We start from the raw sequence: 23,512 nt of genomic DNA on the forward strand, positions 1-23,512 counted from the left end.
GAATGCTAAGTGAACACTTTGTGTTGGCTTTAGGAAGACAGTCAAATATCCAGACATTTCCCTTGAATAAATCAGAAGTGAAACAACCCGGGAAAGGGATGAATTGGGTATTGTGTCCCTGCCTAGAGTTTGTATTTCCCCAACGAAGCCTTAAAGGACCCATGATCTCAGTGTTCATCTATATCTGTCCTAGTGAATGGATTTTGAATACAGTATCTTTCATGAATTTTAATCATATTAGTAAGTATAATCTTTCTCTCCACTTAGAGGCCTGTTTTAGATCCATTCATTGGCTATGACGAGGACTCCATGGATTCAGAAACATCATCCATGACCTCCTTTAGAACAGACCGGACACCTGCTACACCCGATGATGACTTAGATGAAGTAAGCCTTCCCTTTTCTCTGATCCTGCATGATACTGTCCCCAAATCTTCCCTCCAAGGGGAAGGAAAATCACAAAGTGATCCTTTAACACCGGCCAAGCCTGAGAGCACGCTCCACTTAGATAATCTTGAACATAAACATCATCTATGTCATATAATCTCTCTAGGGACTTCTCAAACCTTCAGGTTGGCACTATAATTGGATTACGCAACTGAAAAGTGACTTTCCAAAAATTTTCATCTGCATGAAAAAGAGAGAAAGCCTAGGAGATTTCTGGATTCAGTCTGAGGCAGGGTTAAGTAGAGTTCATCAGAATGATCCTGTGAGTTCAGTTGCACTGAACACAACTACCAAGTTAGGGTTAGAGGCATGAATTGTCTCAGTCCACATTCACTGGCTTTTATAGGCAGGGTTCATTGTAATGCTAGTGGTCTCTAGGCTCCTTAAATCTCTAAAGTAGCCATAACTTCTGATTCTCCTGCCTCTACCTCCCAAGTTCTGAGATTACAGATGACTTCAACTCCTATATCTACACAACTGTGTCTATGTCTATATCTGTATCCATATCTATATCTATATATCTATATATCTATATATCTATATATCTGTATCTGTATCTGTATCTATATCTATATATCTATATATCTGTATCTGTATCTATATCTATATCTATTTATCTATCTACACATATATATATATATATGTAATGGTGCAAAATGGGCATTATACATGCTATGCAAGCACTTTACCTACTAAACTTCATCCCCATCCCTTCATGCTACGTTTTTGACCAAATTCTCAGGTGATGATTAAATTATGCTCCAAATCTAAGTTCTGAATTTGAGAGGGGCTTTATGATTTATAATCATACTTATTTATCTAAATGCATGGAAAGAAATGAGAGTAAAAGTTTAAGTATCCTTTCCTTAAATTTACATCCACACTTTGATTGGGTCTTCTTATTTGGATCTAAAATTGAGTATTATTCAAGGCCAAATGGAACGTAATCAATAATGTAAAAAATAAGTGTTTCTTTCATTAAAATAATGTCCTCCACATTTTTCCAAAATATATATTGAATATATTCTGAATCTATAGTCTAACTGATAATTCAGAATTACAAACAGAATCGAATAAATCATAACTTCTTTACAAACATGGGCAAATGTGGCTTTTCAGGCAGAACACAGGATGCAGACATAACATAATTAATTTTGGAATTTTTTTTCGAACCCCAAGAGTCTAGCTGCTGAAGAATCTGAGCTACGATTTCGACAATTAACAAAAGAATACCAAGCCCTCCAGAGAGCATACGCCCTCTTGCAGGAGCAGACTGGAGGCATTATCGATGCTGAACGAGAAGCTAAGGCAAGTGTGGGCCTGGACAGGGCTGGGACTAGTGTGCACAGGCGTCCTTGGGAAAGCACCGGCTGTGTTGCGAAAGCACTGCGGCCATCAAAATGTCAGCGGCCCAGATTTCTCTGTGCCGCTTCGTCCTCTGTGGATTTTGAACCATTTTCAATTCAATCTAACAAACTTCAGGTCTAAACACATAAGAACCAGCACAGATCAATGCTTTTTTTTCCTTTTTTAGACAGTTGAATATGTATTTCTTATTTTTACTATTTGAAAACTTACATTTTCTAAGTTAACCCATATTAGTGTTTGATGATCCATTTTTCTTTTTTTGTTTTTTTGGTTTTTTTTTTTTGTTGTTGTTGTTGTTGTTTTGTTTTCGAGACTGGGTTTCTCTGTGTAGCCCTGGCTGTCTTGGAACTCACTCTGTAGACCAGGCTGACCTCGAACTCAGATATCTGCCTGCCTCTGCCTCCTAAGTGCTGGGATTAAAGGCATGCGCCATCACTGCCTGACTTGATGATCCATTTTTCTAAGTTCCTTGCTTAAAAATAATTTTATTTTGAAAAATTATTCAAAATAATTTTTGAATAAATAAATGAAAAAATTACTTTTGAAAAATAAAATAATTTTGTTTCTCAAAAGTAATAATTAGGCACTTTCTTTTCTGAATTAACAAGTGCAAAACACCGCCTATACAACTCACTAAACATTTTACAGATGATATTTCAACAAATCTTTGTGTGAGCTCCCTAAAGCAGATGTTTTATAAAAGGATTTAAGAGTCAGAGATTAATGACCTTTCCATATGTTACACATCCAGGTTCTCTGTAGGATGTCATAACTGCTGCTTATAATCCTTTTTCTAAAAGAAGGAAGGACAGAGGATGCACAAATGGAAGGGAGGAAGGAAGGAAGGAAGGAAGAAAGGAAGGAAGAAAGGAAGGAAGGAAGGAAGGAAAGAAGGAAATATGTTTGTTTATGCATTCAGTCTGTCGCTCCTTACTGTGTTGCACATTTGGCACTGAGAGTACTCGAAAGATCTAGGACTATGATTTTTCTCCTACTTGCAGAAGAAGAAATAATAACATAGAAGTTAAATACACATAATGATGTAAAATTATTCACCCAGGGTTCTAATATGTTAGGACTTGAACCCAGAACTGCAGAGTCAGAGCTACCAAAAGACACTGCCTTATGACCTTTGGCAAGAGAGCAGAAGGAACATGTCTCTACACTGGCGTTGCCCTGCTTTTCCTTTTGAAGGAATTGCAATGTGCCAGGAGGTGCCACAGGAACTACTGTCAGTAGCTTAGAAGGTAGATAAGTATTGCAAGTCTTTGTTTTAAAGTAGAAGCATGCAGGCACACACTCACACACACACATGAAGATATATGTTTAAAACTATATTTTGATTTAGGACAGGCCATTCAACATCAAAAAGAAATGTTCTCCTATATCCATATGTTTGCTTCAATACCAAATAATACTTGAGATTTTCACTGGTGGTATTTGCTAACCGTTCATACTGTCCTAGGAATGACTAACAAAATAAAAAGTTTTCAATTTAAGTGTAGATACCAGAGCACAAAGTTGGCTCCGAGAGAATGAATAGAACTTGAAGAGGGAACTAAGACTTATTTTCCCTCGGATAATACACTTACATTACGGAGCAGCAGTGAGTTACCAGCAAGGACAAAGGGTGTAGGCAACAGGGATGCCGCTTTAGGTCAGAGGTGAAGTCTAGGTGTTGAGTTGGGGGTATGATGGAAGTCCTTTAATGCCTAATTAAAGAGTGTGAATATCAGCATGGTGACAAATGGGATCCCAGGGAAGTTTATTGAAGATTCTAGGTCTTAGTAGATCGGTGATCAAGGTACTTTAGCAGAGTACTTTTATTCTAGAAAACCCGTCCCTACACAAACTTGTTGAACACTAGGAAAGGACAACACATCGAGTGGCCATTTTACTCACTGAACTCTGGAATTTTGATCTCACCAGGCCCAAGAACAGCTCCAGGCAGAGGTGCAGAGGTACAGGGCCAAAATCGAAGATCTGGAGGCAACGCTGGCTCAGAAAGGGCAGGTAGGTGCTCGGTGCTAGCTTTTCCACAGTGGCAGCTGGTTCACTCCAACTCTCCTCTGGCTCACCCCATGCATGGGTCACACCCAGGACATGGCTTGGCTCCCCATAGTGACCTTTCTCAGACTGTGTCAGAATGTAAACTACCCCCGTCCCTGGTGTTATTCTCCCAGAGTGCAAACCCAGCCACAGCGGTGAAGGAAGTCGGGCGAAAGAGAGGCCAGTGGAAGAGGATCCCGGTCAACTAGGCCTCGAGCTGTCACAAACCGCGAAGGCAGTGTGCTGCCCTCCCCTAGCTGCATTCTTTGCCTCTGTGCTACATATATGGTTCTACATTTTAATGTTCTCCATTCATACGTATTGAGCCCGTGTGCATTCTGACCTGTTTCACTTTTTGCCTGTGTGGTCACTTCTGAGTCCCCAGAAGGCTGGTCCTGGATTATTCAGACTGGAAAAGGTAGCGGGTAGAAAGTGACAACGAAGAGAGGATGATTTTTTTTTCCTGGCAACAGAGTCTTTGAAAAAGCTGCTGGCAAGGGTGGGTGTCATTTGCTAGAACCAGTTACCCTCTGCAGGCAAACCGGGTGGCTCCGGCCAGCTGGTTTTGAGGACACATAGTACTCCTTTCGTGGCACTCTGAAATGCTGACTGCGCGATATTCTTTGTCAAACAGGATTCACACTGGGTAGAAGATAAACAACTTTTCATTAAGAGAAACCAGGAGCTTTTAGAAAAGGTATGTTGGGCGCACCACCCTAGTGGGGCAGAGGAGAAAACGATGATCCAGGAGCAGCACGGGGTGCTCTCAGGAGTGGCACAGGGGCCAGGGAAGGGGAGGCTCTCCCACTGCTGCTCTGTCCTCTGCTGCGTGCTCAACTGCATCCCGTTCCCATCATCACCATCAGTTCAGTGGTCCTCGTGCATGGCTGCAGACTCATGAGGACGTGATTGCTGTGCTCCACCAATCCGTTATCCATATATATGTACTGTATATATGCTGTGTGTCTATAGATGTGCGTACCCACACATGCACATGAGCATCTCCCGTGTGGTTGTTCACCCGTCCTACCCCTCACCCGCAAATCCTCACTGCACATGCTGTTTGTGTAAGAAAGTGACAGAATATATCTGTACTCCAACTTACATAGACTATATTCTCACTTTTAGACATATTTGCTAAGCTTGGCTATTTCTTTTCTTTTACACCTTAAAGGAAGGGATTGATTTTTTTTTTTCAGAAACATCAAAACAAAAACTATTACATCCAGGAAACTGGTCAGCACACTAAGATATGTTTCTACCCAGTATATATAATTAACCACAGCCTTTTGCTCTGAGGCAATTTAACACCATAGAACATCTCAAGGTCAAAGGCAAACTTTTCCTTTGGTACATTTTTTTTTCTGGAGTCTAATGAAAGATTAAGAACAAATCTTATACTTGGCACAGACAGACTTTAAAGCTTTCTGAACATAGGAAAGTATTGTGTTGATGAATTCAAAATTCTGTAGAAGTTATTTTAGCCTTATTTCCGCCAATCTTTTCTATAGTTGGTAGCCAGCAAAAATTGGCCACTCTGCCCTCGTCAGAGTGAGAATGATAAAGATGTTTTCATCTAGTCTGGAAGGTCCAGTGCAGCCTGCCTTTCTCCAGATGAGTCAGGACTGATGTATGGGGGTGGCAAGTGCCTCAAATTCAGACCATAAGGCTTCTATAAAAATGTGGTTAGGAGGGTCTGTTGGCACAAGGGCCTGGCTACTCAAGATACTGAGGCATGAAGATCAGAACTACTAAGGTCTACTAAGTCTACACAGTGAGTTCAAGGTTAGTGTACGTAATTCAGTGAGACTGTTTCAGAAGAAAAATGAAAAAGAAAATTCTGTGGTAGAGCACCTAGAGCTCTGAGTTCAGTCTCTATTACAAGAGAAATGAAAAAGGTAAATAGAAAGAAGGGAGAGAAAAAACCTCAGTCCCATTAATGAGTTGAAATTTGTGAATGACTTCTAATTCTATAAGTAGCTAACAGGTCCATTGATCTCCCCCAATATCCTATCACAGATCTAATATATTGATCCAAGATTTTAAGAACAATAATCATCTTTTAATCTGAGTCAATTAAAAAAAATTCTTCTGACAACAGATGTTTATGATGAGGGGGTCTGAGAGATGGCTTAGTACTTAAGAGCACTTGCTGTTTTTCCAGAAGACCTGAATTCTATTATAGCACCTATAGAAGCTGGCTAACAGCACTCATAAGTCCAACTCAAAGGGATATAAACCTGCTTCTGAACTCCTTTGGTACCCATAACCTTGTAGTCATACAAGATACACACACACACACACACACACACACACACAGGTGGGGATTGGGAGAACAAGTCAGAGACAGAGATTGACAGGGTGCATGGTGGATAACACCCTTATTTGTCATATTAATGAATGTCACATGTCCTCACCATTGCCTCTGCTATTGCCCTACTAAGCTCAGAGATGTCTAGTGATGCATTGTTACAAGCCTTTAGCATGCAATTGATTCTGTTCTCTTTCTGATTTCCTTTAGTTTCTTGATTTCTTTGGTACAAAGAGGGATTTTTGAGCTGTGTCTTCTCAATCAAAAACAGGAGTCTCTCACATGCACACACATACAAAAATCCTATATATCTTATTTTTAGTTATGTGTTTTGGAAAAGAAGATTTACTCTACCATGAAAGCCACTGTCTTTGTATTTTTACATGTAAGTTTTTCATCTGTCACTGTGCAGAATGATCCTTCCATAGTTAGTGACAAAGAAAGAAGTACATTAAAATTAATAGATTCCTTAAGATCTACAGGAGTCTCAGACACGAGCCCTTCCTAAGATAAAGGCACATTGACACATTGATGCGCATCTGACTTAATTCCATGCCTCATCCTTCATCAGGTTGTATAGGATGCCCTTGAGAAAGTCATACAATACCACATGTAGCAGTGTGTACCTATACTCCTAGAAGCCTGGAACACTAAGGCAAGAGGATCACTGGAGGCCATGAATATGGATCTAGCCTGATCCTCATAGAGAGATCCTGTGTTATAAAACCAACCAATCAGTAGCAAATGAGAAACAATAACCAACAGTTCTACAGATGATGAAGAAAGAGGTGCCATTTCTCAGTGCTTGGGCTACCAGGGGTTCATGTGGGGCTTAGGGCTTAGCATTCAGGGAAGAGAATGATTTCCTCTGTAGTAAAGAAAATAGAGGAGTGTTCTCCAAGTAGATGAGGACAGAGAAAGCTCCTGGAATCACATGGTGGATCCGAACTGTTTGTTCATATGTGCATGTATGCATGAGTGCGTACATGGGAGAATGAGTGTGCGTGCATGTGTGTTTGTGTACACGTGTATGTATGCGTGTGTGTGTGTGTGTGTGTGAGAGAGAGAGAGAGAGAGAGAGAGAGAGAGGGAGAGGGAGAGAGAGGGAGGGAGAGGGAGAGAGAGAGAGAGAGAGAGAGAGAGAGAGAGAGAGACTGTGCGTGCATGTCTGCATGTTCACACATGGCTGTGCAGTGATGGCACTGGTAACATTGAATACTGAATGATCAGGAAGTGAACACTTTTTCCAAGGTTCGGAATTCCATCTTATGGAGTCTCATGTCACTCTCTTCAACAATTCTCAGTTTTATAGGTAAGAACTATTTGAGGCAATTATGTATTTTAGAATTACTACAAAAATACCTGTCCAATCTTATCAACATACAAAACATTGTATGATAGGCATGAGTTGACTAGGCTGTAACTAGAAATGTATATAACTACAAGGTCTAAATTATCATTAACTTTTTCTTTAGAGGTGAGTGTGTCCATCTCCCTCATGAACACCCTTAAATCTATTCCGCACGCACTGTATCTGACCCACATGGGACATATGAGTGTCTCAGATTCACTGTCTAGAGGAGCTCTAGCCTTCATGTCAGAGAAAAGTTTTGGGTTTTTTTTTTCTCTCAGCATCTGTCTCTGTGCTTTCCCAAATCAGCTATAAAATGGCTACAAGGAGAGCCAACCCTACCTTAACCATATCTCCTTTGGGATTATTGGATGGTCTACAGCAAATCTTATTCACTGAGTGGATGATTTGCAAGCATATCCATGGTTGTTCAGGAACGGACTTCCTTGCTGTGCTCACCTAACTCCAGGGTTTACTTTATCAGATAGAGAAGCAGGAAGCAGAGAATCACCGGCTACAGCAGGAACTTCAGGATGCCAGAGACCAGAATGAGCTGCTAGAGTTTCGCAACCTGGAACTGGAAGTAAGGAATTGCTGGTGTTAATGATGGCATGGTCATGACTTGTGCAGCTGGCAAATTAAGCATGTCAGAGTTACACACTTATCTAGAACCCAGAGGTAGTTCACGATAATATAACTGTGACAAACAAGGCTAAATACCTTAGAAATGTTGCCTACACCATATATCTGTTTTGTAAGTTTTAAAGAAGCTTCAGACTGTCCTCACAGGGACTGTGCTTTCTCAACAGCTGGGTGATGGATTTTAGGAAATGTCTACATTATGACAGGCCAAACTTGATGTACTTGTCTTAAAATAAAGCATATCGCACCACATCTTTGTAATCTAGGACATCTGACAGCAGTTCTGGGTGATGACAAATTCCTGTTTGAATTTTCTATGATTTTGCCACTGTTAGTCTTCATAGATTGTTCCAGAGGGTAAAGTTAGTGGCCAGTGTGCTCCAGGGGAGAGGAATTTCTGCCCCTGCAGCCTGTGTGCCTTCTCTGTAAGAATGAGAGGATCACATGTGCAGAGGCTATTTGGCACCATAGGCCTTCATAGTAAGCTCACCCTGTGGTATCTGAAGGGTGTAAATATTCATACTGTTTAAATTGCATCTCTACTTTCACATTTCCCTGAACAAAAATCTTCAAGGTTGGATGGCACAGTCTATAAATTTTTCTCCCATATTTTTAGTTGACTGCTTAATTCTCTAACACTCAATTTAGTCATGTACATCTTGGGTTTTTTTTTTCAAAATGACACATTGATAAATGGCCAACTGGCTTAGCATTTAATCCATTGCTGATTCTGTTTCCTTATATCTTCCAAGGAGAGAGAGAGGAGATCCCCTCCGTTTAACCTACAAATTCACCCCTTCTCAGATGGTGTGAGTGCACTGCAGATCTACTGCATGAAAGAAGGTGTCAAGGTAGGCAGACATGGGATCTTCTGTGTGTTCAGACATCAGGAGAGCAGGGCTCTGGGAGTGGAAAGGATGCTTGTGGCCAGTCTCTGTGCCAATCCCTAGGTAGCAGGATGAAAAGAGTCATGTATCTATCAGAAAATCAATAGGACATAAAATGGATGTTTAACAGATTTATAAAAGGTAATAGCAAAGAACAGAGATGGGTCATTTAGATCCTAAGAACATAAAGAATGGTGTAGGATCAAAGCATGCATTAAAACAAATGGTATTAATTACCTGGGAGAAATATAAATAAACTATGTGCTTCAAGAAACATAATTCAAGTTGGCCTGACAGAACATGTCATGAGCGCCATTATCAAAGCTTTCCAGGTGCTGTGGAGTTTTTAGTGAGAAGAGACTTTTGAACTCCTCATTGCTGCTTTTGCTGGATTTAATTATAGGAGGATTTTTGCCCCTTATGGGAGGGTCTTAGGCTTCAGAACATAGAGTTTACTAGATCAAATATGGCTCTTTCGTTAGCTCTTAGTGGAATATATTTTAAATATTAAGATTGAAATGATGTGGTTCTGTTCCCCAGAAAATAGACTGTCACATAGTCCCCATGAAAGACATGAGGGCTTCCTCCCGAGGTAGAGCTGGGTTGCCCCTGTTACTTCTAGTTGGTCGCTTTACTGTCTGCATGGCTCTTCCTGCTTCCGCTGAGCTGCCCAGTGTACCTGCTTTTGGTGTTCATCTCTCTGCCATCTCTGTGTCTGCCCTGAATGCATTTCCTTGATTTTGCAGGATGTCAACATCCCTGATCTCATAAAGCAGCTTGATATCCTAGGTGACAACGGGGTAAGTCGTACCTTGATTAAATATGGTAGGGGTATGAATCAGCCTGAATAGAGTTATGAAATCCTTACCAGAATGCCAGGTATAAGATAATAGCAAGAAAGACAGTGTATATTCCTAAGCATGTACCTCTCCAGAGAGAATCCCATGAGCCCAAAGCAGACATAGCAATGACTTGAAGGAAACTAAGAAAGGAGATATGGTAAGGGGCTTTTCATAGAAAGGGTGCAGGTTGGAATGCAGACCACATCTGCAGTGATTAAAGCTAATTACCGCCTGACTGCCGCTTACAGGCATTCTGTGTAAAATTAATCAGGCAGGCGGTCGGAAAGACTGCTAAACACTAGGGTTGTTGGCAGCCCCGTAAAATGAAGCAGGAGGCTGTAAACCTTTTTTCTTCTTAACAGCTTGCTCCAAGCAGGGCCAAGGCCTGTTAATTCAGGGGTAGCACAACAAGCAGTAGCAAAAGGTGAATGGCTCTCCTAGTAAACTGAGGGAGGTGTGCCATTTTCCCATTGAAAATTAGGACTAGTGAAGCCTTGTCAGAATTACTGTGGGGAGAAAGCTCCTTCTTTTGTTCTGGGTTTTCTTAGCGTGACTTCTAACGAAGTGTGTGTATACTCACACAAAGCACTCGACTTTGCATGAACTCTTTGTGAGGAGTGGTTAGGAACAGGGATATGCAGAGGCTATTAACACGCCTGCTCTGTCCATGACACACATGTTTTCCACGGTGTAAACGTCATGAGCATTTTCACCTTTTCTTCTGTCTCTTGATTTTTTCACAGAACCTAAGGAATGAAGAACAGGTGGCCATAATTCAGGCCAGCACTGTGCTGTCCCTGGCAGAGAAGGTAATGAACAGAGGTTGCATTTCTAGTCATCCGGTGTTGTTATTGAACTTGGTGTCTGAGGGCAGGAGAGTATAGTACCTACCCCTATGCACCCAGCCTTACATTATTCAATATGTAGTAAATGTGATTCAACACAGGAGCATGAGAACAGACAGAAGTCTATCAATTATTTTGTGATGGATAGATACTCTTTTACTTTAAAGTCATCTGTAAAATATAACATTCATCAACATGGGAAACCTTCTCAGTTACATTATTCAAGCAATCTGAGCAAACTGGGGTGGCAGCATGAAGGGTTTTGCTAAGAGCTGGTGAAACTAGAGTTGCTCCAGTCACAAGCTGTTCCCTTAGTTTATGCATACGCTATAGAATCTGTCCTGGATGATGGCAGCTTCAGTCTGAAAGCCCGATGATATTGGTGCACTGCTGACCCCTTGTGTCTACACCTGGTAAAGGAGAGGTGGAGAGCACCAACACAGGGACGCCAGATTCCTGGTTGGTCCCAAATGTCTCAAGAATGAACCCAGAGCCAGATGTGATGGTACAAATCTGTATTCCTGAGAAGGAAATCTGAAACCTGAGAAGGAAAGAGGCAAGTTCAAGGCCCTGCCTGGTTTACATAACAAGAACCTTTCTCAAGAAAAAATAATTACAAAGAGAATCTGCACATAGCAGAGAGTCACATGCACATACTTGAATAAGATAAAAGGTTTTGGCATATATTCATCAAGCTGCTGCCTTAATTCTAAAGGGCATAACAGTCATGTTATAAGTAACATGAAACTCTGAGAGATACTCAGCTCTTTGAAATCTGAAATCAGATTCTACAGCTCAAATAGCATCGTTCTAATTCTCAAAATAATAACATAAAGATGAGGCAGGGGGTTAGTGCTATGGAATTAAAAATACAAAGTATTAACATGAGCCATTTATATGTTCTAAGGCATTTTGCTGCTCACTTGGGAGTTTTTAATATCATTGACTAGGTATCAAATGATAAAAGAAATGAATGTCAGATCTGCAAAATATGAAAATGGTTATTTTGTTTGTTTTCAGGTTTAGAAAGGCCTCACTTTTCTGTCTGAAATGTATGTTGAAGTATTTGCATTTGGACTGAAAAAAAAGTGAGAAGTTGCTATTTTAGGACTTGTTTCCCTCAGAATTTAATTAAAAACCTGAACACATTCTCTTTCCTCTTCCTAGCAGTTTAATAACATCGTATTTTTTTCTACAAAAGGTCCAGAATTAAAAATTTGCCAAGAGTTCTTTGGATTGAAATCCACCTACTGATTCCTTCAGCATCCCTCCCCTCCAACCTCCCTCTTTCTATATTGTCTCTCCCCTTCCTTTTTCCTATCTCTGTTCTTCTCTTTCATTCTCCCTCTCTCCTTCTTCTCTCTATTATTCCCCATCTTCCTCCTTTGTCTCCCTCCCTGCCTCTCTTCTCTTTTCTTGCTTTCCTCTCTACTTTGTCTCTTTCTGTCTCTCTCTCTCCCCACCTTCTCTTTCTTCTTCCTAGCAGTTGGACACTTGCAAGTGGGTGTACGTGTGGCATGTGCATTTGTGTGTGTGTTTAGACATGTGTGTGCATTACTCTGTGCATGTGCATGGGTATGCATTCCTGTTTGTGTGCTCAAGCGTGCATGGCATGCATGTGTGCACACATGAGTGTATGTTCTTGTGTGTGTGTGTGTGCGTGTGTGTGTGTGTGTGTGTGTGTGTGTGTGAAATGCATGTATTCCTGTGTGCTTATGAGTTCATGTGTGTGTGTGTGTGTGTGTGTGTGTGTGTGTGTATGCAGGTGTGCACACTCTCCTCTTCCACACTCTTCACTCAGTCCGTTGCCCTGAAGTCTTTACCTAGATGCTCACATTTTTCCTTTCCACCTCAGCATGGTTATCATAACTACTGTCCTTTCTCTTATGTAGGAAAGCCTTCCTAGTCCATTAGGGCCAGATAGACTTTTGATGTTTCTCAAGTGACCATGTTTCTGTTCCTTGGGTGTGGAAGATTGTCTTTAAATTGTCAAATTCTGATTTTCCAAGGGACCCACCTTTCTTAGGTACTGTTTTATTACTGTAATGAAACATCATGACCAAGACAACTTACAAAAGAAAACACTCAATTGGGAGCTTGCTTACTGTTTTGGAGGGTTAGTCCATGACCATCATGGTGAGGTGTCTGACCTCTAACAATGCCACCACTTCTATTCCTCCCCAAACAGTTCCAATAATGGAATCAAACATTCAGACATACGAACCTGTAAGGCTCACTCTCATTGAAACCACCATATGTCATTCACCCCGGAGTGGGTTACAGCCTTTGTTCCTCCTCCCTTTATTTCCCCTATTTCAACCCAAGCAGCCAGAGAAGAGATGATCAGTAAATGCTTACTGAAAAAGTGAATAAATTAACCCATTCACACCCTAAGAAACATCACAGTTTGTATCAGCAATTCTTGGATTTATTTAATATCAAGGGTCAGAGAGTCTTCTTCAGTTGAAGGCATGAGAGTTACAGTCCCTTAATGTGATGTAGAATTGCCCTGCTTTGAGACTTCAAAGAAAGTTTGAGCTTGTTCCCTGACCTATAAAGGAAGGAGAAGTATCCTGTGTGCCTCATTAGGTCCATGAGTATCACCCCAGTCCCTAAGTGAGTGTAGTGCAAAGTCTGCTAAAGCACAGTGAACACTTTTGTAGTGCTTCTTTTGAATTGGACTCTTCTAACTACTGAATCTACTACTAACTAATCTACTGGGAGTAAGATTTTAGCCAACGTGTATACCCAGACAAAATTCCAAGAGTGGAATCCTATGTGTCTTTATACAAAAAGCAGTAGCTTGAAGTGAGAAAGCATAGTGGGTCCAGATCTGTATCACAAACTGCACATACCATCATTGTTTCTCACATCCAGTTTATAGGTGCCTTATTTTCCATTTACCAATGGTAACTTGCCTTAGCCACACAAATAGGAGCAGGAGCCAACATGTAGATCTGCAGTTCACAATGGCATCATTGAGATTTACACCATCTGAAACAGAAGCTATTTCTCAAACATAAATGGGCAGCAAATAGAGAGGTCAGGAAAAGCAATACTGTGTACAAAACCATAGCTGTTGACTAAAATGTCCTTAAAGAAGTATATAGCCATGTGCATGGTCAGGGAGATGAGAGATTCACAGCTTTGCTCCCAAACTGTGTCTTTTGACCTTCTCCCTGATCTTAGTGGCTGAGGAGGGCTGGTCATGGTATCTCTCCAAAAGCTCTAGATTATAGAGTTACTTGAGCTTGATGTGCCATGCCATTTGCCCATACTGGAGAGAAATAAAATACGATATTTTAGCTCATTCAATATATTATCACCTTACATTCTTTTTTAAAAGTGCATTATTATTAATACAACTTGACATATAAAAATTTGTAACTCAAGGAACATTGGGTTTCAAAGCCACACAACAAAGAAAAGCTAAATTTGAACCAGAGACAAGGAGGCTTCCTCTGATATTCTCACATAGCTATGCCCAATCACAAATCCATAAGGTCTAACCAGACATTCACCTTGCTGGATATGCATTCTGATCATTGGTTCTGTTAAGCCATGTGTAGAGTATTCACATACGATAGGACCCAAAGACCATGTGCTTATTAACAGCACATCAAAGGGTACATTCTAAGTAGTAGGAAACAGATTCACTTTGTGTGGTTTGTTTAAAAGGCTTTTAATTACTACATTATAGGAATCGTTTTCATAGATCCAAATTTCACACTAGAAACACTCCCTCATACTCTCTAACCTTGAGCTATTGAGCATTGTGGTCCTTGGAATTCCCTTCCAATTTCCCCAAACATCCTTCATTCTTCTGCTAGTCTTCAGTTCTCAAGAAATCTTCCCATGGGTACCACAATTTTGCTAATTGTATTCATCACTGAAGCCCTAGGAGCTGACACATAGTAGAGACATCAGAGGTTATTTGCTGAATTAATGATGCACAGAAGATGGTAGCATTTTGTATAAACTCACGGAGATAAAAATGCATTAAGTTTTTACCTAAGGCTTCAGGCAACATCTAGGGATGTTGGGGAAACATAAAGGGAAAGACTAAGCATTCCAGGGAGCAGCACAGAAAATCCATGTCATATTGAACAATCACACCCAACATTTCTGTCTTCTTAACTGTTTAGTGGATCCAACAAATTGAAGGAGCTGAAGCAGCGCTGCACCAGAAAATGATGGAACTGGAAAGTGACATGGTAAGCCTAAAGAGAAAACATTGTACAATAATGGGAAATGAACACTACCTCTATGTTTTATGTAGAACTCGTGGGAGTTTGTAACTGCCCTATTGATTTGTGTACAGACTGTGGGACTTGTGTGTACTTGTATTTCTCATAAGTAGGTGATAACCTCCAGATCTAGTCTCCCCCAAGCATACCATATTTATAAAGCTAATGTTAAAAAGTTAAATTAGATATTTTCTCTCAGGTTGAATAATTTTTTCTGCTATGAATAATTACCAAGTAAAAAGTAGATTTGATGGGCATAACTCTGCTTTGAAGAATAAACCAGCTCTTTTGCATCCATTAGCATAGCTACTGTCAAAAAAGTATAACCTGACCGTTGTTAGTGAAGATGTGGAAAAACAAGAACCCAGGGCCTTGCTGTGTTACAGAATAGTGCAGATATGGGAAATGGCACGAAGGCTGCTTTAAAATACAAAAGAATTATATGACCCAGCATTACCAAGAAGAAAAGCTGAAATCAGAGTGTAGTGGGTCACTGTATTCACACTTACATTGTGATACTATTCACAATAGCTAAAAGGTGAATGTAGTCAGTGTATCTACTAATGATTGAATGGATGGACAATGTATGAAATGTGTATGTGTTAGTTTAGTCTAAGATAGCTGCTGCACACAGCATCCCTTCTGCATGGAGTTCCCTCTTTACTTTCTTCCCTAACACCTCCCACTCTAATATTATTGGCAAATAGGTATCCATAATGTCTAGTGAAAGGCACAGTACAGATGAACAGGTGACATTAGGTAAAGTGGGCTGTCACACACTGGCATGTGCCATTATTCCATGGATGTGATGGATAGAGTCATAAGACTTATAGGAAACAAAGGCATACTATGGTTGTTACAGGTTGAGAGGAAGAAAAAAAACATGGAGTTGTTAAAAGGGAGAAGTTTCTCTTTTTCAAAATTAAAAATGTCTGGGCATTGATTTCATAACAGTATGGATGTATTTAACAGTATAAATATGTACTTTAATGATTAATTTTATTTCATGTGCATTTTAACACAACTTAAAAAACATATTACCAAATGCCCACATTAGTAAGTTGTTAACCTGCAGCATCATGTATAATCTTACAACAAGACATCATTTAAATGATCTTTGCTAAAACAAATATAGTAGATCCATATCAAGTCATGAAATTCCATAACAATAATTTGTATTTTATAAAATTTAACAATTTTAAAGATCATAATATCATGTACAGAATTCATGTTTTACCAAGAAATTAAGATCTATACTGAAACATGAAAAAATTTGTTTGTGTTCACAATGGCCATCCAGATCTCCTTCCATACACAACTACTAATGCAACAGTCAGCCTTTGTGGGGATCTTACAGCACTGGGACCCAGTGCTGGTCAGGAAAGCCTATAGTCGCATTATTGCACACTCTCAGAAGTGAGCACAGCTGGGCTTTCAAACATCCAGTCATCTGCAAAGAGTTCTTTACTGTTCTCTTAAGCCCCCAGAGAAATGATTGACTTGTACATGGAAATATGTAGTATTCCCAAACAAAGCTTTAACTAGTAATAACAAAATGGCCATGCACTGAGGGATGTACAAGGATTGATGACATGTGAAGAAACTTCAGATTTATGTCTCCTGGCTCATACCAGCTCTGCAACAGAGACCAATGAATCCTCATCAAATGGCAGTGCAAGCTGTCACCCTGGTTCTTTGTAATGCCCTTCAACTTTAGATCAATTAATTTGAAACAGTTAAGTTTGCTTATCATATAATATCCCTGTGTTAAATTTCTTAAAATTCTTAGAAAAACATACTATTTCAATACACAGTTGACCACTGTGTCCTCAGAGATCTGATTCCAGTATCCTGTAGGAAACACCAAAGTCTACTGATGTGCAAGTTCTTTTTATAAAATGCCACAACTTTGCATATAATCTACACATACTCTCTTATGGATTTTTAAATTATCCCTCGATTGTTGTTATGTATTATTCTCATTTGTAATGTAAATTATCTATAAATTCCTATTATACTCCATGTTTATAAGGGATGATAAAAGCAAATTTCATAGTCAACAGACATTTTATTCAAATATCTTCATTCCAAAGATGGCTGAGTCTCTAGGTGTCAAAGCCAGAGAAATGGAAAGCCATGTTCACTCACACAGAATTATTAGTTAACAGCCACTGTGTCAAAGTCTGTCCTTAATGACCCACTCTCAGACTGGCTTAAAAGTCATTAAGAGCTTTCCACGTGGTTGTGCTTTTTTATCTTTCTTGCTATTGATTTTCACATTCCCTGTCTGAGACTGTGAAAGCTGAACTAATGTCTTAGCAGAAGGAAACTACAGTTCTAAAAATCCAGTAATTTGTCCTGTGCACTAGAGAAAGCATTCATCTGTGTACCTTTTATGTGTCACTTTCTAGTTAACTGAGCTTCCTGTCTTAGTGTGTCAATGCGTTCCTTTATTACAGGAACAATTCTGCAAAATCAAAGGCTACCTGGAGGAAGAACTAGACTACAGAAAACAGGCTCTCGACCAGGCGTACATGGTAAGTACCAGAAGGAGCCAACACACCCGTTGCTTATCACTCTGTACAACAGAGCTAAGATGTCCTGTTTAATTTGTTATTTCATGTAGTTGAATACTCACAGCATGAATACACACCGCAGTTATTAATTGCTACTTCAGTTTTGAAACAGAAATCCCAAGGTTGTTGCTAGTATAATATTCTTATGTTTTATACATAATTCTAATTCATTCTGAAATTAAATTAGGTATACCATTAGGTAATTAATATTTAAAAGTAGGACATACTGAATGCCAGTATAGATCCAACAGGGACTTGATTAAATCAAGTATTATCATTTGGGACATGAATGTAGTAATAGAATAATAATGGATTTAATGTGTGTTGTGCATATTTTAATTCATCTAATTTTAAAAACAACCACTGAAGTCACAAGTAATCTTATTATTCTTTTTACATATGAGGGAAACAGAATTATAGAGGAAAGCCTTTGCCCAACTTGGTAGGAGAGTAAGCTGTAATGCAGCTCTTATTCCAGGAACTGGACCTGATCTGGGCCCATAACTGCAGCCACAGCAAGTGAGGTTATGGTGCTGAGTGGACTGTGCATATTTTTCTCTAAAGATACTTGTACTTAAAGTAGCTCCTGGCTTGTTCCTCCTCTTCTACAAAATGCATACTGCAAAATTCCTGACATTGGACTCTAGCTCTTCGTCTCTACTTATGCCCCACCCCCTCATTGAGTCACCAGAATGAACCAGAAGACAAAGGACAAGCTAGTGGACTAGGTCCAAAATGGCTATCTGAGATTTTCATAATGCTCGTGTAGCTCTGGGGAAAGGGTGAACCCCCAAATCTTCTATCAAAGATGGTTTAGTCTACATTCTCCAAATGAAGAAGAGATTCTTGTATTGTTCAATGGTGAAACACGAGAATGAGAGTTGGTCACAGGCTAAAAAATAAAACACAAGTTTCTTTTACCCACTCCTTACCCTTTTAAGAACGTTTGTCTCTCCTGCCTATAGAAAACAAAATTAGGCTAAGCTCCAGAAAGAAACTGTTGAAACCTCATTCAGAAAGCTATATTTAATTTTTAAAAGATGGAATATATTTGGTCCAGGAACAGTAGAAAAGCATTCCATTAGGACTTTTCAACACACTTCTGCCAGAATTACAGGGAATATGACTATAGATTTAGGCAAGTATATTTGAGATGAGTAGTATATCCACCCATACCCACATACACACACACACCACCACATACACTCTCATACTCACACTCTCACACTCACACACACATTCACTCACATACACACACACTCTCACACTCACACACACATGCACTCTCATACACACACACTCTCACACTCACACACACATGCACTCTCACACACACACACCCTCACACTCACACACATGCACTCTCACACTCACACACATGCACTCTCACACACACTCTCACACTCACACACACATGCACTCTCACACTCACACACACATGCACTCTCACACACACACTCTCACACTCACACACACATGCGCTCTCACACACACACACACATACACTCCCACACTCACAGAGAGGAGCAAAGGGAGGGAAAAGGAGGGAGAGAGATTACATATAGTAGATAATTTATAAATGAAACAGATGACTAAAAAAGACATCTGACCACCCATAAACCTTAGTGTAGCTAGCAAAAAGAAAGAACTACCAGGCGCTTGGAAGATGGTTCAGATGCTCAAGTGCTTGTCATTTAAGCATAAGGACTTGATTCCTAGCTTTGATGTAAAAGTCAGATATAGTGATGTTCACTACAATCCCATTGCTACGGAAGCCAATATAGGGGTATCCCCTGGCACACACACACAGACACACACACCAGGGCAACTTCAAAATTTTAGGCTAGTTTTGAATCATAGTTTCCATTTTTTCAAGGACAAGGAATGGAAACTGTAAGACATTTTCAGATACAGAGAACTGTGTGAATGAGATGGAGTTTTATGTGTGAAATGTTTCTCCAACGTCAAGTACTGTTTTTCTACTAACGCTTATTTCTAATGCTACCACCACTGTGGCATATGGCTTTTAACCAGCAGCAGGGCTGTCAAGTAGGAAGGAAAATAAACCCATCCCCAAATACATTTGAAAAGCAAAGGAGGTATGGAAATGTAGTCATTATAAGAGAGGGCCTCCTAAAATAAACATGAACAGGATCTCAAGAAAGAAAATGAATTTACTTGCAGAACCGCCTGTGCATTGTGTGAATGGCATTTGTGGCATCTCATAAAGAGCAAATAAGGCAGGAGACACTCAGAAACTCTGAGATCCCCTGAGATCATGTCGCCAAGTCGCTGTCTCACCCGTCCACACACACTCTCCCCACACCACACCTGAATGCTCAGTCCCAAAGTTAGACTCTTCTGATTCTATTTGCCAGAGAATCCAGGAACTAGAAGCTACTTTGTACAATGCTCTGCAGCAAGAAACTGTGATCAAGTTCGGTGAACTGTTAAGTGACAAGCAACAAGAGGAGCTGAGGACGGCTGTAGAAAAATTACGGCGGCAGATGCTGAGGAAGAGCCGGGAGTACGACTGTCAGATCCTCCAGGAGAGGATGGAGCTCCTACAGCAAGCCCACCAGGTGAGGACCAAGCCCTGCATCTGCATAGGTCAGTCCTGAGCACGTGGGGCGGGGCAACATGTGTTCAATATAAGAATGGAACAGCGGAGCGGTGAAACAAAAAAACTTCCCCACCATCACTCCATATAGGACGGCAGGTTGGTAAATAAACTTGGTCTTGAGGAAAATGGCATTTCAGAGGTGCTGCGCGGGGTTATCATTTCCAATGACTTTGTCACAGGCTCCAAATCTAACGGAGCCTGTTTACTCACCTGTGTAAGGAAAAAGAGCACCGGCTCTGCCTCACTTGTCCCTGCCAATAACTGAGCTCCAGGAAAGAGTGAAAGGGAACAGAGCCGGTCTCTTCGTTCTCAGAACAAACAGCTATAACCGCAAAGCCCGAAGGCTGCTGCATGCTGACTGGCATTTTGTCAGTCCAGATCTGAAGCTGTACTTGCAGCTGGAGAGATGCTCAGTGGTTAATCGCACTGGCTGTTTCCCCATAGGACTCAGGTCCTATTTCCTGCACCTACGTGATGCCACATAACTGTCTGTAACTCCAGTTCCAAGGGATCTGATGCCCTGCCTGACTTTTGTGGACATCAGGCATGCACATGGCATATGGACATATATTCTGGAAAAGCACCTATAGACTAAGAATGTAAAGGCCTTAGATCATCTTCATCTCATCTTCCTAGGAGCCCTTAGACATAAGTATTCTTATTATTCCAGTTTTAGAGACAAAGTATTCAAATGACTTATTCAAAATAGTAAATGACAGAGAAAAATTACAGTCCAGGTATGCCAGCCCCTAGGTGCTAACCAAAGCACAATGCTGTCATATGCCGCTTAAGGCATTTGTGAGTTGTGGAATCCATCAAGACTGGCAAGCCAAAAAATAGGCACCTATTAGCAACTTGCTACCCAAATATTTCATCATTTGTGTTGGAACTTGACCAGCGGTGATCAGCAGTAGGGTCCTGTCCATGGAGCAAATTCAAAGGAATTCCAGAATCTATATTACCAGGTTGAACTATTTGGTATTCAGAGCTGGGACAATCTGATGATTCCAAGATTCATACAGGCGGTAAGAAGCATGCTTGTAAGTTCAAGAGGCAGACCAGGAATTGTGCTTCTTTTGTGATACTAGTAAGGGCGAAACACAGAAGACTCAGTCCAGATAGAGCCAGGGGCTTTGTGGTTTCCACAGCAGCAGAGCGCTCAAGTCATTTGTACTAACAATGATGAACATCTGCACACTCTCTCAGAGGGCCTCCAGAAATACAAAGATTTGCATTTTGACCAGTCAAAAAAGTTGTTGAAGCTTTTGACAAGAGGTTACTTCGTGAGTTTGTTCCTTTGTTTTTCATTTCTGTTGGGGGATAAAAACGTCTTCTGCACAAATCTCTTACACTGCAAAAATGCGTAACTGGTTTTCACAAGTTGAGAGCTTTGTCTTGTAAGTACAGATGAGCTTGTTTTAATGTGGACTAGTAGTTATCCAAATTTGCGTATGATAAAACCGCCGACACTCCAGTTTGAGTCTCTTTTTAACCCTTTAGCTATGGCACCTCTCCCTAGAAAGAAATCCATTTTTAAGAGACTCAGGCTGAGCTGAGAGGGTTCCCTGACATTTCCCTCTCTCTAACTAGTGTTCATTAAGTGTATCTTTTCCAATTATTTCTTACTCTCCTCTTCCCTTTTAATTTGTAGTTTTATAGCAGTTATTCTAGAAAGCATTGACTTGGCTATACCAAAGACAGCTATGATGTTATGATGTGTAAAATTTAGAGAATGTTGCTAAACATTTCATTAGATATTTGTTTTTGGATGTCCCAAAATGAAAACAATGTGAATTCTTAGCTAATCTTGCTCCTTCTGCTTGGGTTAGTAGAATGATCTTATCAAAACTGACTCAGGCTCCAACACGTAGGCCTTCTCAGTCCTCTCTCTCTCCATGAACTCAGATAGCACCTCATCCAATTGATATTGACCCCCAAGTGCTTTTCTGTTGGTCTGTTTTTCTGAAACCATTACAGGCATTTTCAGGATCTTCCATTGTTACAATGGCTTCACGGTGCTCCCTGTGCTAACCTAACTCTGTCCTCTACATGTGTATTAAATATTTCAGTGTATTTCCTAGTGGTAGATTCCATTTGCTAGGTATCTGCCTAGTTCACCATGGATACAGCCTTCCTGTGTAGATGAAGACAATGGTAGAGAAAAATATGCTAAAACATGTTAAATGTTAATTAACAAAAATTAGCAATGGCACTTGAGTCCCCAGAGGCCATGGAAATCACATCCTAAGTACTTCACACTCTCCTCCATAAGTCAGTCTTTGTTCTAATCACCTTTCCTCAAAGTAATTTCTTGCTGAAGGACATCCGTAGTCTCCCTTTCCAAATAGTCATTGTCTTTCATTAGCTGGTTATCCCTCCCTTAGATAAGACTTGAGGCCACCTCATGAATTAAATGCAAAGCCTACTGCCACTTGCCTTTGGTTTCCTATTTCCAAGCTTTGCTTAATTTTCCACCAAAAATAGCATTGGAACATTCTCATTTTTTCCAGACCCTATTAAAGATCCACCTTTTATAGACATATCTACCAGATAAGCAAATTGGACATAACACTCCAAAAAATACATTTAGACCCCTGTTTTATAATCATTAAAAGCCATGTATCAAGGGCCAGCTGTGTAGCAGATGTTTTGCATGCAGCAGTTGCTGAAGGCATCTGTTCTGTCATACAGCTGGAAAAGGACAAAGCCATAGGGCAAATGACTCATGGCATGGACCATCTCTAAGGGGCCTCGGAGTGCTGTGAAGAGGCTTAGGAGGTGCGTATTGATGTCCATGTGAATCAAAAAGAAAGTTTAACCATGTTAGGCCAGCTAGTCAGATGATAGCTCTGAGGATACATGAAAACCATAGTACCAGCCACGGGAAGGTCTCAGAAAAAAAAAATCTCAGAAAAAGGAGCAAGCACTAAGTGTCCAGTATACATTCAAGAGCTGCAGAAGATGTCAGCATGGCTGCCAGGCACAGAGTCAGGCTAAGAGGTGAGGCTGGAGAACAAGCAGAGTCAAGATCAACATGGGGCCTTGTATGAATCCGGGCCTTAGTTTTAATACGACTCAACTAACTTTTCCTTTCTTCATCGCTTAGACGCTGGCTGCTGTGTCTTTTCTAACCTTTTTTTTTTTCAGTCCCTATTCCACTAAGAATGGAACTGAGGATCTTGTGCATGCTAGGCAGGTGCTCTGTCACACATTTCAAGTTTCTATTAACTATATTGGTTGGTGTAGGAAGGACGGATGTGGGCATGATGTAGAAAGGACCAAATAAGAGGCAGGAAGAAATAATACTCTCTCACCAGCCCCAGT

General features: G+C 40.4%; 1 protein-coding gene across 2 annotated transcripts in view; it reads left to right on the forward strand.

Annotated features, from left to right (window-relative positions):
* Jakmip2 (janus kinase and microtubule interacting protein 2) overlaps positions 1-23,512 on the forward strand; it is a 50,357-nt gene that overhangs the window by 21,273 nt on the left and 5,572 nt on the right. The window contains exons 8-18 of one of the 2 annotated variants that reach the window (XM_052155412.1): positions 268-387; positions 1,627-1,755; positions 3,745-3,828; positions 4,499-4,561; positions 8,011-8,109; positions 8,921-9,019; positions 9,802-9,855; positions 10,641-10,706; positions 14,888-14,956; positions 17,449-17,526; positions 19,944-20,147. In XM_052155412.1, coding sequence (XP_052011372.1) covers positions 268-387; positions 1,627-1,755; positions 3,745-3,828; positions 4,499-4,561; positions 8,011-8,109; positions 8,921-9,019; positions 9,802-9,855; positions 10,641-10,706; positions 14,888-14,956; positions 17,449-17,526; positions 19,944-20,147 — 1,065 coding nt within the window. The remainder of the gene's footprint in view (positions 1-267; positions 388-1,626; positions 1,756-3,744; positions 3,829-4,498; positions 4,562-8,010; positions 8,110-8,920; positions 9,020-9,801; positions 9,856-10,640; positions 10,707-14,887; positions 14,957-17,448; positions 17,527-19,943; positions 20,148-23,512) is intronic. The other variant, XM_052155413.1, reaches the window with a different exon arrangement.

Source organism: Apodemus sylvaticus, chromosome 13 (assembly GCF_947179515.1).
Source record: "Apodemus sylvaticus chromosome 13, mApoSyl1.1, whole genome shotgun sequence".
Classification (NCBI taxonomy): Eukaryota; Metazoa; Chordata; class Mammalia; order Rodentia; family Muridae; genus Apodemus; species Apodemus sylvaticus.